Below are 20,232 nucleotides of genomic sequence, written 5' to 3'. Positions count from 1 at the left end.
TTAAAAATAAAACTGTAGCTCAGTTATGAAAAGGGACAGCAGGGCAGAGATAGCCCTCCAGGAATGGACACTAATGCTTCTTCTATGCAATCTAAACAACCTTAGTGGCTGAAGACCCAACAACTGCCATCTTGCCTATTTTACCCACACAGAAATTTCATTGATATTAAAATCAAACCCTCTAAACAATTTTTTTTAAATACCATTTTCACTTTTCCCTAGTAAAAATGAGACTGTTCGTATATATAAAAAAAAAAGACTGGCCTCTGATATTAGAATAGGATTCAGAGTTTTCAAAGGCCTTCCAACACTCAACTCTGATCCTGGCAGGAAAAGCTGGCAGTTATAATTCCATTTTGAAACAGGGGGTGGGAAAGTGTGACTCTGAGGTTAGGCAGTCTAAAGGAGAACTCACTGCAAAGATTTTCAAACCTTTCCAACAAGGGACCAATCTAAAAGGGATCATTCCAGAAAATTTTAGTGGATTTCAAAAACGGCTGAAGACTTGGGTAGCCTCATCTCAGGAAAGCAAGGAATAAGAAAAACAAAAGGCAACTTTTCCTATAATTTCAGAAAGGAAACGTTACCCTGACCCTTTAACAGCCTACCAACCTGAAAGAATTTTCTCAAGAAATTCCTTGAACCTTCTCCCCACGGGACTAGTCAGCCAGAAGTTTTGGCTACTAATTCTGGGCCTCTGTCTGAGACTCAGCCGCCCAAGAAAAGCCAGGAGCCTGGACAAGGAGACCCTGAGGAGCCCCCTCTACCTAATCACTTCAGAACTCCCACACTCCTGTGTCCCCTCGCCTACAGCTACCAGTTTTTCAGGTGAACTCCAACCTGGTCCTCCTCCAAATCTGCACGCCCCCTCACACACACACACACACACACACACACACGTACGCAGATTGCTCCCCCGCACTCCCCAAACTTTACCCACCCAACAAAAGTGGGAACCAAGTTTCTCACCATCCTCATAGTTTTTGAGATAGTAATCCGGGCCGGGACCCCCACGGCTTTTTGCCGGGTTCCTCAGGTTCTGGAACTGCAGGAAGTCGGTCCTTTTGCCCCCGAAGCGCAGAAAGGCGGGCGAAAGTCCCCGGGCCAGGGTCACCAGACGCTTGGAGCTGCAGGGGTAGAGAAGGAGAAAGGAAAGGATACGGGGGACAAGCGAGAGGCCGCAGGGCACCAGCAAATCCCTCTTTCCATTCTCTGTGGAGTTTCGCCTGGCACCCTACCCCGCCCAGCTTTGGGCCGAGGTACCCGGCGCTGCGCCTCCTGCGCCCAGCTGGTCGCGGCCCCCTCCCTCAGGCACCCCGACGGTGCTCACCGAAGGCAGTATTTACAAAGAGTTAGACTGTTTTTTAACAGTGTGTGCATAGGTGGGGGTACGCTTCTGCTGAGAATGCGGGACTAAGGTGCAGTTGCTGGGCTTCTGCCCCTGCCGGGAAAGCGCACCGAAAGGAGTCGCGCAGCGCAGGGATCTCGGGCTGCGACGTTTGCCAAACCTCCGCTGAAAGAGAGAATCTGCCTCCTCTGCCCCAGGGGCAACCGCAACCTCTATGCAGAAGGTGAAACCCTCCTTCTTTCTCTGAGACCAGGCACCTGACATCGTTTCTTTTTTTTTCCAGCACCAAAGTTGATTTTCCTTTTCCACTGCCTTATAACAACTGCATGCATCTCCCAAATCCTTGTCTTTCTGAGGACACTTCCCACACCCGCCTTGCACAGTAAAAGCAATGTCTCTGGCTGATAATTCAGCCAGATCTCAGGAAAGGTAACGACCTTCTCTCCACCCGCCAGTTGGGCTCCATCTTTTTCCCTTCCCACTTGGGCTCATTTGGAAGCTCTGAGGAAAGTGAAGTTTGCCGAAATGTGGAACGTGCGCGTCGCAGCAGACTCTGAAGAGCATCGGAACAATGGTATTTACAGCTATTTAGGTTCAGGATTTCCATAAATAAGTTTTTTTTAAGCCAAACGCTGCTAATTAGGAAAGGCGCAGAGAACTAGCAATGCGGATGCGCTTAATGCTAAAGGCATCAGCTATTGAGTTTCGGGTTTCTAAGTTATTTTTAACGCTTTTCTGGTTCAGGTTCTGAAAATCCAAATCCAAATGGTACTAAAGAGTATCTTGAAGACGGCGGATAGGAAGGGGGTGGGGGAACAACGGAGACTCCGGTTTCAGAGTTTCTGACAAAAGCTGTGGCCGCCCAGAAAAGTCCCAGTAGGGAGAAGGATCCCCTGGCCGTGGAGACCAGGACTGCGTTACCAGGCGGGCGCAATCGGGCATCGTGTGGGCCCACGGCTGGCAGAGGAGACCGCCGCGCGAGTCCGCCCCGCGGAACCGGCGTTTCCAGCAACCGTCCAGCCGGAAGCCTGCACAGCCAATGCAAATACGCCCCGCCAGGGCTCCTTTCCCGAAAAGCCGCCTTCCACAATCTTTTCTGCGACAAGCATTTAGCGAGAACAGTAAAGGTTTTGTTGTTGTTTTTAAGAAGCAAAAGAACTCCAAAGGAGTCCACGCAGCTGGAGAACCGCGATGCAAGTAGGGAGTGTAGTCGCCAGCCCCCCCGCGGGGCTCCCCCCTCCCTTCCCGGACGAGCTCAAAGACGCGCGCTGCTGCAAGGAAGAGCTTCCGAAGAGGAATACGGGCCGCGCAGAGCTGTTCCCGCCCTCCCAGCGGAGGCGCGGGCAGGAACCGAAACGGCCTCGGCAGCCGCAGCAGCAAGCACTCAGCCTTCCCGCAACGCTCGCTCCACGTGGAAGAAACGCCCAAACTGCGCTTCCCGCTACCTGCAGCGTTCGCCCGCCCGGCCGAGGTCAGCGGAGACCCGGAGAACTGAGGGGCGGGCGCACACGAGAAGCAAAGTCGAATTTCGGGGAGAGTGAAAGATACTCACGAAAGACGCACGGCGGACGCGGCCTCAGGGCAGAGAAGTGAGACAGCGCTCGGAGCTCTTCGAGGGAGCCCACAGCTGAGCTCCAATTTGGAGGGAATTTTTTAAAACTCAACACTTGTATTCGACATTGTAGACAATTTATTTTTTATTTATTTATTTTTACAATGCAACTCTCTCCCTGTTGTGAAGGGATCGTGGTTGCCTAACTGCTGAACAGTAATAACCGGGGAGAGGGTGCGCCCCAATTAAGAGTCCAAGCCCTAGAGTAATGTAGAATCCACGATTATAAATCTCCCGGCTTCCTAATCCACCGGTGCGAGATTCAGACCTCCGAAACATCCCTAGAGTATTTCTAGGACCCTTTCCGCTCTCCTTATATACGCTATGACCGCAGCGAGGGTTTTTTTCTTTCTTTTCTTTCCTCCTTTCAAGAAAAACTAAGCTATGCAGTTACCGCAGATTTAAGGAGGAGGGACTGGGGGACCATTCGGTCTATTAAAAGTATCTTTCAAACTTCTTAAGTTTGGAGAGGATAGCAAAGGATATAAAATTAAAAATCCGAACCAATTTGCCGACCGCTCAAGCCTCTGCCTAGATTGATTCTCTGTCTGGGAGTGGGAGAGAACTGACGAAACGATCTTTCCGTGGAAAATTCCACTTTCGTGCGAATCCCGCTTAAACATTCACAGACACACGCAGACACGCACTCTCTCACACACACCCATTCCTCTCGGATCTTTTCTTCGCTTTTGTAACTACCCTGAACCTCTTGTTTCTCTTCAGAAGGAGTCCGGGAGGCTAATTGTGGATATATGTAAGCACAACATTTTTTCAGTCATAACTGATAAGTTTCTGAAATGCCTTCTGCATTGCAAACATGTGCATCTTAATAGAAAACACTGCTTTTCTCAATCACCAGTTATAGCCTCACAGCAAATATTCCTGGAGGAGGAAAACCTTTCTTCTCTTTGAGAGATCCGCCTGGTGCATTTTCTTCATCTTCTTCCCCCTTTGGAATGGGGGGATAGGAAGGGGTGGGGGTTGCTACTTAAAAAAAAATGATCCATCGAAGCCCCTGCCTTACCTTAAGAAATCGAGCCAGCCATCATGAATGATGGACGGATCCAGCTGCAGAGAGAGGAAGTTCTCATTGACTGTCCTGACTGGGTTCTTGGTGCTCACATCAAGTAGAATCAGGGTCTTTTCCTTCATACCTGGAGCTCTGTCTACAGGCAAGGGTCTCCTGTCTCCAGCTTGGGAGGAAAGGGAGCGATGGAGCAACAGAGCCAAGAAGAGAGCCACCGGGGCTAGGCACGCGGGGGGGCGGGAGTTGCTGGAGGGCATGGCTTCAGGGAAGGCACAGAGCACCCTCATTAAATCCCTCTGATTTAAACCTCTCTTCCTACAGGGTCTCGCTGGTGACTAATTGTCCTTATCTAAAGTGTGTGTCTGTCTGCCTTCCCCCCCCCCCCCGCTTTTTTTTCCCTTCCTTTCCCCCCCTCTCTTGAGCTCTCTCTCCCTTTTTTCTTTTCTTTTTTTTTTTTCTTCAGTGTTTTGGTGCTGGTGGAGCGAACTCACGCCCCTAGCCAGCCTTCTCAGAGACTCGTGCCAAGAGTACTCGTTCACCAGCACCGCCCCTTTAAGAGATTTCGACTGCAGACATTTTTAAACTTTTTAAAGGTAAGGGGGTGGAGGGGGGGGAGGCGGGAAGTAGGAGGAAGGGGTGGTGTTGTACCCTCCTGATTTAACCCTCTAGGCTCGGGAATCAGAGGGAGGGATCGAAACTATACCGTTGTAACATTTGGGGTACGGGCGGGACGTCTTATTTTTACTTCCCTCCCAGTAAGGCTCTGGGGAGGGCGATTCTAGCTGCGATCCCGACGCGAAAGCCCCTGAGCCATGGAGTCGAGGCTGCACCAGTCGCTCGCCTGTTTGCCCTGACAGCGTCAGGCATTTCGACTGCTCCAGGCCCTTCTCTTTGGGGTAAAGAAGCGAGAGCAAGGCTGGTTAAGTTGCAGAGGGGTCCTGCAGTGGCGACTGTGATTCCTGCCAAAGCACAGAGAGCAAAAGGAGATTCCATGGATGCAAATATGGACCTCTGCGACGCGCTGGGCAGACACACAAGCCGCCTCTAACCTCGATGGGGCAAAGAAAGACCGGCCAGAAGGAACACACAGAGTGACGAGATCAAAAGGTTTATCTGCCCGTATGGGTAAAAGGCTGTCCATGTTTCCCATCTGCCTGCAGCTGAGGCCAAAATGTCTTGGGGGATTCACTATATGCTGCCTTAGGCCAAGTCAAAGCAACCCTGTCTGTGCTTGCCTAGTCTGGGAAGCGTTGAGCCCATCTGAGCCACTGGTTGACTACTCCACTGCAGCAGCAGAGCCACCCCCTCGGCCCCACCTCTATATCAACCTTGGGCTCATCCCTCCCACCGGGAATTACACCTTTCTGGTGCCAGAACAGAACAGTAACACAATTAGGTTTCCAAACTCAATCGGGAGCCAAAGCCAGAATCTTCCCACACTTAGTTCCTGGATGCTCCAGAACAGCCAAGAACTGCGGGGTGCACCACCCACCCTGGTTCATGGATCCCCAACCCACAGCACCTCCCAGGGTGCTAGGATTGAGCCCTAGGTCCCCGGTTAAAGTGAGAGAGAGAGAGGCCAGACCTGGTCTGCTGCAGTCACACTGTCAGGTTCCACCTTTCGGCTTCTTTCTGGAATAAAATGGGGCTTCTACTTGGCAGATGAGGAGAACTACTTTATGTGGTGTGGGGACTGCATGAGCCTCCCAGGGCCTACTGATATCAAACATGCAAAACTCTTAAAATGCAGAGCCAAGGTTTTCCCCAAGGGTTCATGAGCCAAGAGCAGCATCACAGCCACCAAAAAACGGTAAAATGGCAAACCTACCTCTCCCTCCTTCCCCTCAACTGAAGTTCCCTGAAGAGCTTCTACCAAACTAATCAACCAGGAAATAGAGCTTAGGTGGGTTAGGCTGGGAAGTGCCATGAAGACCTTTTAGGAGGTCTGCATAAAATGAGACCAAAGCAGGGAAAAAAAAAAAAAACCCAAAGCATATTATTTAAAGATGATATTTAAAACCAAGATGTTAATATACTGAAGCATTAGAGGTGATCTCTGGCCCTAAAACCTGCTTCCCACAGTTCCTAAAAATGTCTAACACATCTAGATCCTTGAAAATATGTGTGTGCTTCTATGTAAGGGTGCGTGGTATGGTGTGAGTTTCAATAGAAATTATTGTAATTTTTAAATGTGCACTGAGCAACTCCTAGAGATGGGAACAGCCTAGAGATGGTGAACAAAGGTTTTTACTTACCTTTGTATCACCAGAACCAGGCACTTAGTAGGCATTCAATAAATGCCTGTGAGCTAAATTAATGGTAAATCAAATCATGCTCAACACACTAAAATCATAGACTGCTCACAAGAAGAATGTGAAAATAAATGCATAGTTTTATTTGTCACAGTAAACTTTTAGGTTTCTTTTCAGTAATTTGTTTTCCCAGTTATTAGCATTTTTCTGGTTATCTCCTTTAGGAAATACTTATCTTCCAAATTCAGAAGCCATTAGTTCATTGCTTATACTCAAAATTAAAACTAATTATATATTTTTAACAAGGAGTCAGATTTTCCAAGGGCTTAAACACCTCCTGGATTACAAGTGAATATACTTTCAGAAGCCACATTAATTGGGACCAAAGGAAGACCACCTGAATGAAATAAAGAAATCACTCACCCACTAGATGTCTATAATTAATATACCTTTCAAAAATAGCTACTCTTGTGACTAAGAATGAACTTGGTTATAATGAGAATCTGCTTAATTATGAATTTTATCCACAGTTTTTGTTAGTAACCCAACCATTCAGTATTTTCTTGGTGGCCTAATTAATTACTTTAACCAGTATTCAGTGTCTTGGCCAGAACCTGTTTGTAGTATAAAAATCAAACCCAACAAAACAGTGTTTCTTTTCTTACTTCCTGAGGAAACCCACCTCTCTAGTCTGGCCACTGAAACTCTAGCCATGTCCAGCCTGAGGACATCTAGACAAATAAAGTGATTCAATAACATTTAAGGAGTCCCAGATAGTCCTGACTGATTCTGAGATGACTTGTTTAGTCCTTTGGTCTAGTTTGGGTATAACTCTACACAGGGCTACTTTTTCCAAATAGGACCTCCCTCCCCATATCACAGTTTTTCTCTTACCTCTCATCTAACCCTAATTATATTCTGTAAGTAGCTCATTGTTAATGTGTATATTGATGTTTCTATCCTATCTTATGTGTGCCAGGTGATAACAATCTATCTCTCTTCTGCCTTAGATTGTAATTTCCTAGGGAATAAGAATTGGGACTCTATATAAAATATGAATTACTGGGAACTAGATGCATTGAAATCTCTCCTTGGAAATGTTCTGCCTGGTGTTACTGAATGATCCTTGGTCCTTATAGATAAATTATTTTGCTTTCTGGAAGTCTAAGTTTCCATATCTGTAAGAAATCTTGAAGATTAACTGGTCCAGTGATTTCTAAACAATAGGATTTCAAAATAAATATTAGTGTGGAAGAACCAACATATTTGCCAAATTTTTATTTTGTCTAGTAAGAACCTTAAATCTATCCTTTACTTATTACTATTTTTTCCCAAAAGGACATTAACAGCCAAAAAAGAGCTGAAATGAAATGTCAAAATAAACAGCAAGTATATAAACTGAATAAATTTAGCTTCATGAAAAATCACTATAATTTTTTATCATTTCATCTCAGAGCAGTGGAAATATGCCAGTGACCATCATGGGTACTATGATTGGTGACTGGAACTAATGACATATCCTGTGTTTATGGCCAAATTCTACTTTGTAACATACAGTCAGGATACTTTTAAATGATGGTCATTGTGACTATAATAATTTCTTTCCAGTCTCCTACACTTTTTCCTCATTTTTAGCTTGTCACAAACTCACTGACTCCCTTTCCTTCTATTAAACATTGAAAATCATTGGCATTTCAATGCCTGCTTTCCCCTTCTGAGAGAACTATTCCTAAATGTCTAATAGCTAGGAAAAAAAAGAAAAGAAAAATTCCTTCCACCACAATGGGACAGGAAGCATGAAGCTACAGCAGTCAGTCCACTGCGTCATTGCTGCCTGGGTATTTGTCCATGATGACTACTATTTATTGAGATCTTATGGTCCAGGCATGGTGCTCAGGAAAATCTCACTGATCTTGAATAACTCTCAGAGGTAGATACAATTCATTATTACACCTAGTTTATATATAAGAAAATGGAGACTCAGACTTGTTAAGCAACAAATAAACAGCTAATAGATGTTCCCATCACTTCATGGCAAATAGATGGGGAAACAATGGAAACAGTGACAGACTTTATTTTCTTGGGCTCCAAAATCACTGCAGATGGTGACTGCAGTCATGAAATTAAAAGACACTTGCTCCTTGGAAGAAAAGCTATGACAAACCTAGACAGCATATTAAAAAGCAGAGACATTACTTAGTTGACAAAGGTCCGTCTAGTCGAAGCTATAGTTTTTCCAGTAGTCATGTATGGATGTGAGAGTTGGACCACAAAGAAAGCTGAGTGCCGAAGAATTGACACTTTTGAACTGTTGTGTTGGAAAAGACTCTTGAGAGTCCCTTGGACTGCAAGATCAAACCAGTCAATCCTAAAGGAAAGCAGTCCTGAATATTCATTGTAAGGACTAACGTTGAAGCTGAAGCTCCAATACTTTGGCCACCTGCTGCAAAGAACTAATTCATTAGAAAAGACCCTGATGCTAGGAAAGATTGAAGGCAGGAGGAGAAGGGGACATCAGAGGATGAAATGGTTGGGTGGCATCACCGACTCAATGGACATGAGTTTCAGCAAACTCCACGAGTTGGTGATGGACAGGGAAGTCTGGTGTGCTGCTGAGTGACTGAACTGAACACAGTAAGTGTCAACAAGGATTGAAACTCAGGGCACACTGACTCCAAAGCATATGTCTGTGTTAACCACCACTCTCTAAGGCTAAAGTACTGTATTCCCTCAAACAACTGGTCAACTTGTCCCAACTTTTCATGGGAAAACCCCTGGAACAGGAGTTGGAAGACCTGAGTTTAAGTCCTGTATTTACAGATTCTACATATTCTAGCTTTGTTACCTTGGGTACTTTTTAAAAACTGCTCTAAGTCATAACTATACAAGCACGCCAGGCTCCTCTGGCCACGGAATTCTCCAGGCAAGAATAGTGGAGTGGATAGCCATTCCCTTCTCCAGGGGATCTTCCTGACCCAGAGATTGAATCCAGGTCTCCTGCACTGCAGGTGGATTCTTTACCATCTGAGCCACCAGCAAAGTCCAAATATAAATGCTTTTGCATTTTAAGGCAAAAGGAAAAGGGGGTAGCAGAGGATGAAACGGTTAGATAGCATCACCAGCTCAATGGACATGAATTTGAGCAAACTCTGGGAGACAGGGAAGGACAGGGAAGCCTGGCATGCTGCAGTCCATGGGGTCGCAAAGAGTCAAATACAACTTAGTGACTAAACAATAACAACAAGTCACAGCTACTGACTCTGTAAAATTAATATCTTTAAATAAGAAATAATAAAATGATGTATGGACAAAGTGCTTTATAAATCCTAAAATATTATACAGTTGTGCTACTTGTTTCTTGTTATTTCTTATTCCTTCTCCCACACTTGCCACAAATATATTCCCTTAATTGACAACTGGAGCAAGAATTAAGCTATATATAAATAACTTAGTGATAAACTTGGGGGGGAAAGTCAACTCTATCTAATATGTCAATAAATGGAGTAATAAAATGAGTATGTTCCACATATTTTAACCCTGCTGGCTCTTTTGCCTATGATTAGCATCTGATAAATGAAGAAAAGTTAAATAGTTTTACATGCCTTCTTCAGTTCTCCACTGGGAGAGGGGAAGACAGGAGTGGAAAATGGACAGTTCTGGGGAATAAGAAAGACTGTGCTCTCTGTCCTGATTAGAGGAGCAAGGGATAGCAACACTTTCTCCATATGGAAAGTTGAAGGGGAAAAGAATTTGTAACTGATTGATCCACCTCATGATATAAGAAACTCTAACTGGATTATTTTTTTTCCATTGTTACCATCAACCAGTAAACTTACATGGACAAGATCATAACCATAATAGATATAGTTAACTCATTAATGAGTTCAGTTTGAAATCCTTTAACATTTTTGGAGGTACGGATGACAGAGATTTGAGGAACTGCTATCGGTTAGGAAAAAAAAAAGTAACAGAAAAATACATTAAAAATATTAATGTCCTAAGTCACACTCACTGAAGAAATGTCCTGTCTGCCTTTTATACATTCAGGTAAGTCCTGAAAAGCAACATATGACACTGGAAATTGTATGGGCTCTAGAGCTCAAATGACTTTGACTAAAACCCAGTTCACAGTTTACTGCCTGCTCATGTGAACCTTTGGTGAATAAGTCATTTATTCCTGCTGAGCCCCAATTTCCTCGTCTATAAAATATGCGTAAATATACTTCCCTCCATGTGCACTGTGAGAATTAAATGAGGTATTAGTTCCTGGCACACAGTTACTATTCAGCTATCAACGTCACTGATGGGATTTCATGTTAGAAATAAATGTAATTTGCATGGATAAAATAAGAAATTTATACACCTTCACCTGAAATCTAAGGTTTCAAAGTAGTATAATAAGAGCTTCCCTAGAGGCTCAGACCATAAAGAATCTGCCTGCAACGCAGGAGACCAGGATTTGATCCCTGGTTCAGGAAGATCCCCTGGAGAAGGGAATGGCAACCCACTCCAGTATTCTTACCTGGAGAATCCCATAGACAGAGGAGTCTGGTGGGCTACAGTCCATGGAGTAGCAAAGAGTTGGACATGACCTGAAATCTAAGGTTTGAAAATAGTATAATAACTTATTTATATACTGTCCCATTTTATGCTCATAGCTTAGATAGGACAAGCTGTCTCCTCATAATTCAGGTAAGGAAATCAAGAGTCAAAAAATTCAAAATGCCATTTCTTGAAGGACCTGAGACTAAAACCAGCTCTGCTGAATGAAAACTAGACTACACTTTCAGTGTGTTTGTTATTGAAAATATCTGAAACTTTTACATGTAATGTCCCAGGACAAAAATTCAAATCACCTTTCACATGTTTTATAACTTCATTATGTTGTTTATACATACCTTCAAATAACTATAAGTTGTTTATATTATATAGTTTCCACTATACCACTTTCTGAGTAAGATAATTGTAAGAAATAATGCTAAAGATAATTTCTAAGAAAGTGAAATATGTATATCATATATATTTATTTCAATCACCTCCTGTTTCAGCCTCAACAATGAGAAGTTGAGCCTGTAATAAAACAGCTGCCTGGGACACAAATTGTGTCACATAAATGAATAGCTGTGATTATATTTTCTTTTGCTCCCTAGGCTAATGGCACACTTTGACCTTTTTAAATACCCTAATGTGCTTAGTTCATAATAATGGGAGTTATATAAATATTGACAATAGAAAGACTACCACAGATTCAGTTCACTCCTCAATAATAAAAATCAGCTGACACACTCTATCCATACATACTTACTCAACTGAGTATTTTGCCTCTGCCTAAATTAACATCTAGATCCCTAATTCTTTGGAGTAGTTTTGCCCCCACATAAGCAGATCCAAGTTCTTCCTCATTCAGTGCCAGTTGTGCTAAACCGTACCTGCCTTAACACTCAACAAATTTCCCAATTCTTCTACTCCTTTTGGTCACCTAGAGATATTAACATGATGTGACTTTTAGAAAGTATGTTTCATTTCCATCAGACATTTTAACTTACTTTTTTTGATCTTCTGAAGCCTAGCCATCATAATACTGTGTTTAAAAAATTAAAAATTTTTTTCCGGGACTTCCCTGGTGGTCCAGTAGCTAAGATTCCACGCTCCCAATGCAGGGGTTCCAGATTCCATCCCTTGTCAGTGAACTAGATCCCACATGCTGCAACTAAGAGTTTACACACCACAACTAAAAAAAAAAGATCCCGCATGCCACAACGAAGACCCTGCATGCCAAATCAATAAACAAATAAAAATAAATATTTTTAAAATGTCTTTCCCTTTCGGGAATATATAAAATCAATTTGAGAGTTTAGGGCAGTGATTCTTAACCTCAGCCACATATTAAAATCACCTGAGGAGAACTTCCCTGATGGTGCAGTGGATAGGAATCTGCCTGCCAATGCAGGGGACACAGGTTTGATCCCTAGTCTGGAAAGATTCCACATGAAAGAGCAACTGAGCCTGTGTGCCACAACTACTGAGGCCGAGAGCCGCAACTAATGAGCCCACCCGCCTAGAGTCCCCGAGCTCCAGAACAAGGGAATCCCGCCCACCACAACTAGAGAAAGCCCACACAAAGCAACAAAGACTCAGCGTAACCAAAAATAAAATAAATTAATTTTTTAAAAATCACCTGAGGATCTTTTTCAAAATAACTGTGCCTGGGCCCACCCCCAGATATGCTGGTAACTGATTTGGAATGAGGCCTCAGCATGTTCTGGATCCCTTGCTATACAACTTTATTTGGTTTCTATCTAGTTTCAAGAAGAAAATTAAGATGACAAAGGATATATTATTTGAATCTATTTGATTTCTAGATTTCAGATAATGAGGAGCAAGTGTTCAAATACTAAGGGATAATTCAAAAAAATTTTTTTAATCTATTCTGTTCCTACATTTAGACAATGAAGTTCAAATAATGAGGGGTCATCCTCAAAGGGGGAAAATTATGCAAGTACATATCATATATCCTAGTAGCTCTAGTGGATTCTCAACTGATTATTCCTTCATTCAAGAAATGTTTTCACTTTACACCATCTGATTGGCAAAATGTGAATACTGGATAACTAACTCTGGATGTGGGGAGGTAGGAAACTTCTTGCATACTGATGGGAGTGTAAATTGGTTGAGCCATTCTGGAGAGTGATCTGGCAATATTTAGTGAAATTACATATGTGTATTCCCTACAATTTAGCAACCCCACTCTGGGAATAAATTCCCAAGTAACTCTAAAAAGGCTCATCAAAGGACCTGAATGAGGATAGGCAGTAAAGAATTGATTTTAATACTAAGGAATTAGGCACCTAGATGTTCAGCACAAGGGAAATGAACAGGTAAAATGAGGAAGGCAGCAGTTAGATGCAACAAACTAAATGTACATACAACATGGATAGGCTTTAAATAGAATGACACATGAGAAAAAAAAACAAAAAAACAAAAGCATAGCTATAGCATTATAACCATTAGTGCAAATAAAATACACACACATGAAACAATATATTTTATAAGGATAAAAAATATCAAAGGACATACATCAAACACATTAGAGTTGATACCTATAAGGTAATCACTGAAAGAAGAAAATTAAACAAAAGGCTTTAAAGGGACCAATGCTCATAAACATTTTCCTGCATTCAAGGCAATACTTAATCCATTTTCTGGAAAGTGAAAGGCAGAAATATTTATTGAGTGTGCTGACTACAGGCTAGACAGTGTTGTCTGCCTCTCCACCTTGGAAGGCAAAGAATATCTATCCCCTTGGAAACCTCACAGGCCAGTTGGGAAAATGAACAAGTTAACAAAAATCCATTTGGTAAGCGCTGTAAATAGACTTTGGTGAAAGTGCTGTGGAGTACTGTAAAGATTATGACAATATTATTGTGTGTTTATATAGGGGCCTATTGGGCTTTCCCAGTGGCTCAGTGGTAAAGAACCTGCCTGCTAACACAGGAGACGCAGGTTCAATCCCTGGGTGGGGAAGATCCCCTGGAGAAGGAAATGACAAACCACTCCAGTATTCTTGCCTGGAAAATTCCATGGACAGAGAAGTCTGGGAAGCTACAGTCCATGGGGTTCCAAAAGACTCAGACACTACTTAGGGACTAAACAACAACAAGGGGTCTATTACTTAATGTACATGTAATTTTCCATCAAAATGATGACTGAAATATATCATACTTCAATGAGTTGGATGCTTGGGTTGTTTTTGTTTTCTTCTTTCTTATTTATCTGTTCCTAGTTTTGTGTGAAAGTGGAAGTCACTCAGTCATGTCAAACTCTTTGTGACCCCCATGAACAAGTCCATGGAATTCTCTAGGCCAGAATACTGGAGTGGGTAGCCTTTCCCTTCTCCAGGGGATCTTCCCAACCCAGGGATCGAACCCAGGTCTCCTACATTGCGGGCGGACTCCTTACTAGCTGAGTCACAAGGGAAGCCCGGTTTTGTGTAGTTTCTACTTTGGGAACAGCTAAGGAAATGGCAACCCACTCCAGTACTCTTGCCTAGAAAATTTCATGGATGGAGGAGCCTGGTGGGCTACAATCCATGGGGTCGCAAAGAGTCGGACACGACTGAGCGACTTCACTTCACTAAGGCTTGCTTGCTGTAGAAATGTTTGAGTGCCATCTGCTGGTGAAAATGTTTTATATTCCCCTATCTATCTTAATCCATTTTAAAAAACAAAAATGTCACATACATTATAGGATATTTGGGCTTGAAGGAATCTTGGAAATCATCTAAGGCCCTTGGTGTAAAGATGAGGAAATATCTCCTTACAATACTGCATCTCACTTAAGGAAAACGTGTGTGTGTGTGTGTGTGTGTGTGTGTGTGTGAATTTTCACATACCCCTTTCATCACTTCTGTGAGACTCACAAAACTTAGTAGACTCACAATGCTAGACTACCTTAATTTTCCTAGAGAGATAAACATATAAACTACTTTATAGGGGTCCAGAAGACCTGTTTAAACATTTATGTAAGTCCCATTTCCCAGGAAAACAATCTTAGGAAGGCAGATTACTAGAGTGCCAAACAAATGAGCTTCAGGGTCAGACTTACATTCATCTCAGCTTTACTATTTAAATACTAAGAAGCCTTAAGAAAACTGTTTAACTTTCCTAAATCTCAATTTCTTTATATGTGAAATAAGAACAGTAACCCAATTTATAGAGATATTGTAGTAATTTATAGGGCACATGTAAAAATGAAATGCTTAATAATATCAGAAAAATATTTAACAGCTAAACTAAACCTCGAATACTAATCTAAATATGCTTCTTAATCCATCCTTAATGAAGCTAAAAACTGTAAATGGATCTTCCCCTCATTTATATTTTATATTTATATGTAATATAAATAATCTGCCTCTAAGATATTGCATACAATTAATTTCCATAAAAATATAAATGGAAGGCAAAATGTGTTTTAATAGCTCACTGAATATCTGGGCAGATCATACTTCTGCTTTAAGGCCTTGCTATTCATAATGTGGTCCACAGATCTAGCTGCATTAGCATAAACTGGGAGCAGTTAGAAATGTAGAATCTCTGGCTCCACTCTGACCTACCAAATTAGAATCTACAGTTTAACAGGTTCCCCAAATGATTAAAATTCATATTTCAAATCTGATAAGCATTACTTCACAGAACAGCAAATAGATCCTGAGCACCATTCTTTTAGGTGAGGTTGCCAAAGCTAGCTCCACCCTGTTCCTCTTGGCTAAATATATCTATGTTTTAATGTTTAAATACTGAAACTTCTTTAAAATTTTAGTGAAACTAATCTTTGTATAACACAGAGAACTTAAATAGCCCGTGGGAAGAAGGAAGAAAGGATATGATACTATCATTAATTAATAAAATGATGTTCCAAAGCCCAGAAATTGAGTCAGTGAACAATACAAGCAATATAGACTTACAGGGTCTTTATAATTGATGGTGAATAAGCAATTGTAAAATATGGAATATATCAATTAGAAACATCATGAAAACCCATACAGATATGTCTACAGCTCTTTGTGAGAGTAATGATAGATGAAGCAGCAATTTCAAACCTAACAACAGCCAGCCCCAGCTTCAGAAAAACTCCCATTTGCTGAGAAGTCTGAGTGTCCAGTTGGTAAAGAAACATGAGTTTCATGAAGACAAAATTGGGCATGGCTCATCTGAGCTTTAACCAGATTATCAAAAAACAAGTAATGTGCTACTCATGTTCTATAAAGATGAAAAAAGTTATCAACCATTTACCTAGTCCCACTGTGGCTTCCCAGGTGGCGCTAGTAGTAAAGAACCTGCCTGCCAATACAGGGTAGACATAAGAGATGCCGGTTCAATCCCTGGGTCAGGAAGATCCCCTGGAAAAGGGAATGGCAATCCACTCCAGTATTCTTGCCTGGAGAATCCCATGGACAGAGGCACTTGGTGGGCTACAGTCTATAAGGCTGCAGAGAGCTGGACACAACTCTCTGTTGTGTCATGGCAGCATGGCACTGTGTATGAGCCATGATGGAATCAAAAGAAAGTCCTACAGTAAAGGAGGAATGGTAAACACACAATACCATGAAGGCAGACAAACAGGCAAAAATTGTTCTTGCCAGAGGAAGACTCAATATAAAAATAAAGTTGAAAACTGAAAGCATTTTCTCTAAGATCAGGAACAAGTCAAGGATATCAACCCTTGCCACTGCTATTCAACAGTTTTGGAAATCCTAGACATGGCAATCAGAAAAGAAAAAGAAATAAAATGAATCCAAACTGGAAAAAAAAAAAAAAAAGTAAAACTGTCACTGTTAGCAGATGACATGATGACACTGTATACAGAAAATCCTAAAGATGCTACCAAAAAACTAGAGCTCATCAATGAATTTGATAAAGTTGCAGGATACAAAATTAACACACAGAAATCTCTTGTATTCCTATACACTAACAATGAAAGATAAGAGAAATCAAGGAAACAATCCCACTTACCAATGCATCAAATAGAATAAAATACCTAGGAATAAACCTAACTAAGGAGGCAAAAGACCTGTATTCATAAAATTATCAGATGTGGATGAAAGAAATAAAAGATGGCACAAATAGATGAGAGATACACCATGTTTTTGGATTGGAAGAATCAATACTGTAAAAATGACCATGCTATCCAAAGCAATCTATAGATTCAATACAATCCCTATAAAATGACCAATGGCATTTTGCACAGAATTAGAACAAACAAATTTTCGATTTGTGAAGAAACACAAAAGACCACAAACAGCCAAAACAATCTTGAGGGGAAAAAAAATAAGCTGGAAGAATCAGGCTCCCTGACTTCAGACTATACTACAAAGCAACAGTAACCAAAACAGTATGGTACTGCGGACTTGTATGGTACTGGGGATTTCCTTGATGGTCCAATGGTTAAGATTCCACACTTCTACTGCAGGGGGCACAGGTTCAATCCTTGATTAGGGAGCTAAGATCCCTCCTGTATGCCATGTGGCATGACAAAAATAAATAAAAAATTTAAACTTACTAAAGCTTAAAAATCATTTAAAAAAACAATATGACACTGCACAAAAGCAGAAAAATAAATCAATGGACCAGGATAGAAAGATAAACCATGTACCTATTACCACCTAATCTATGACAAAGGAGGCAAGAATATATAATAGAGAAAAGACAGTCTCTTTAATAAATGGTGCTGGGAAAACTGGACAGCCATATGTAAATGAATGAAATTAGAATACTCCCTAACACCATACATAAAAATAGACTCAAAATAGATTAAATACCTAAATGTAGTGCCAGATACTATAAAACTTATAGAGGAAAACATAGAGCACTCTGACATAAATCACAGCAAGATTTTTTTCAATCCCCCTCGTAATGAAAATAAAGACAAAAATAAAAAATGGGACCTAATTAAACTTAAAACCTTTTGCACAGCAAAGGAAACCATAAGCAAAATGAAAAGACAGTCCTTAGAATGGGAGAAAATATTTGCAAACTAGGCAATCAATGAGGGAATAATCTCCAAAATATACAAACAGCTCATGCAGCATAATATCAAAAAACTCAACCAAAAAATAGGCAGAAGACCTACATAGATGTTTCTCCAAAGAAGACATCTGTATAGATGGCTAGAAAACACATAGAAAGATGCTCAAATCACTAATTATTCCAGAAATGCAAGTCAAACCTACAATGAGGTATCACCTCACACTTGTCAGAATGGCCATGATCAAAAAAAAAAAAAAAAAACAAATCTACAAGTGATAAATGCCAGAGAAGATGTGGAGAAAAGAAAACCCTCCTCCTACACCTTGGTGCAAATGTAAATTGGTACAGCCACTATGGAGAATAATACAGAGTTTGCTTTAAAAAACTAAAAACAGAGCTACTATATGACCCAGCAAACTCACTCCTGAGTATATATCCAGAAAGAAAACATAATTCTAAAAGATACGTGCACCCCAATGTTAACTGCAGCACTGTTTACAATAGCCAGGACATGGAAGCAACCTAAAAGTCCATCAACAGAGGAACAGTAAAGAAGATGTGGTACATATATACAGCAGAATATTACTCAGCCATAAAAAAGAACAAAACAATGCCCTTTGCAGTGACATGTATGAACCGAGAGACTGCCATACTGAGTGAAGTAAGCCAGACAGAGAAAAACAAATATGATATTGCTTATATGTGAAGTCTAAAAGAAGGGTACAAATGAATTAAATTGGGAGATTGGGACTGACATATACACACTACTATATATAAAACAGATATCTAATAAAGACCTACTGTATAGCACAGGAAACTCTACTTAATACTCTGTAATGGCTTAAATGGGAAAGAATCTAAAAAAGAGTGGGTATATGTGTATGTTTAACTGATTCACTTTGCTGTACACCTGAAACTAACACAACATTGTAAATCAACTATACTGCAATAAAAATTTTAAAAAGAAAATAAAGTTGATGTCACTAAGCCCTTCCTTTATCATCTCAGGTACAAAATCCATCTGCTTACTCATGCAGACAAATTATAATACTTAAAATAAACAACCTTCTGGAGTACTTATTGAGTACCAAGCACTCACAAAAGCATTTTAATGCATTATCTCATTTAATCTTTATAATAATTGAAGCTTAGATCAAGTAACTTGCTGGGAGTCAGTAACTAGTAAAAAGTAGCTTGGGGGTTCAAATCTATGTCTGTCAGTACACCTGAATTTAAACCCTTAATCACTTGGATTTTCTAAACCAATCAGTGTAACATACAAGTAAGCCCGTATATTTAAAGTTAATAAACATTTAAATCAATGTTGCATTTTTAACACTTTCATGAGTTTTCTATCCTCAATTTAAATGACACACCCTTCCATACAACAGAGGACATATCTTACACAGAATAAATTTTACTTTTCTCAGCAATAGTGATAATTTTATTTTCTCTATAGATTCTAAATTTGATGTACATTTACTATAGTACAAAAATTACATCTATACTCATGATTTTGTTCACTTTTAATGAGCATACTGTGGTCATGGTAAGGCACTAAGAAACTGGTTCCTGCAGTCCTCTTAGAAACCCCCTAACTCATGTCTATCCGGAGAAGGCAATGGCAACCCACTCCAGTACTCTTGCCTGGAAAATCCCATGGGTGGAGGAGCCTGGTAGGCTACAGTCCATGGGTATGCCAAGAGTCGGGTACAACTGAGCAACTTCACTTTCACTTTTCACTTTCATGCACTGGAGAAGGAAATGGCAACCCACTCCAGCATTCTTGCCTGGAGAGTCCCAGGGATGGGAGCCTGGTGGGCTACCATCTATGGGGTCACACAGAGTCGGACACGACTAACGTGACTTAGCAGCAGCAGCAGCAACTCATGTCTATGCATTCTTGTTTATCTCTCTCTCTCTCTCTCTCTCTCTTTCTCTCCCTCTTTTTTCTAACACATACTCACTGGAAAGAATGGCAGACATTGAACACAGGGCAGAAAACTGGTAAGATTTTGTATTATCCAACTTGTGGATGGCTCAAGAATCCATGGGTAGGCACTACCCTGGTGGTCCAGTGGTTAGGACTTTGTCTTTCAATGCAGGGGCTATGGATTCCATCCCCTGTCAAGGAGCTAAGATCCTACATGCCTCACAGACAAACAAACAAACAAAACATAAAACAGGGACAATATTGTAAAAAAAAAATTCAATAAAGACATTAAAAATGGTCCACATCCCCAAAAAAACTCTTAAAAAAAATAAAAGAGGACAGGGAGAAGATGGCGGAGGAATAGGACATGGAAACCACTTTCTCCCCCACAAATTCATCAAAAGATCATTTAGATACTGAGAAAATTCCACAAAACAACTTCTGGATGCTGGTGGAGGACACCAGGCACCAGAAAGGCAGCCCATTGTCTTCGAAAGGAGACAGGACAAAATATAAAACATAAAAAGAGAGACAA

The 20,232-nt window shown here is 41.2% G+C and overlaps 1 protein-coding gene across 3 annotated transcripts in view; it reads right to left on the bottom strand.

Moving 5' to 3' along the window:
* HPSE2 (heparanase 2 (inactive)) overlaps window positions 1-4,346 on the bottom strand; it is a 665,453-nt gene extending 661,107 nt beyond the window's left edge. For 2 of the 3 annotated variants that reach the window (XM_043476432.1, XM_043476433.1), the window contains exons 1-2: window positions 3,985-4,346; window positions 970-1,127 (exon numbers count right to left, since the gene is read on the bottom strand). In XM_043476432.1, coding sequence (XP_043332367.1) covers window positions 970-1,127; window positions 3,985-4,274 — 448 coding nt within the window. In that variant the 5' untranslated portion in view covers window positions 4,275-4,346. Of the gene's footprint in view, window positions 1-969; window positions 1,128-1,330; window positions 1,676-3,984 lie in introns of those variants that run through there. The other variant, XM_043476435.1, reaches the window with a different exon arrangement.
* Between the last annotated feature and the right edge of the window lie 15,886 nt (window positions 4,347-20,232).

Source organism: Cervus canadensis, chromosome 8, assembly GCF_019320065.1.
Source record: "Cervus canadensis isolate Bull #8, Minnesota chromosome 8, ASM1932006v1, whole genome shotgun sequence".
Classification (NCBI taxonomy): domain Eukaryota; kingdom Metazoa; phylum Chordata; class Mammalia; order Artiodactyla; family Cervidae; genus Cervus; species Cervus canadensis.
Note: the sequence above shows the minus strand (reverse complement) of the source record. Positions and strands in the feature narration are given on the sequence as shown.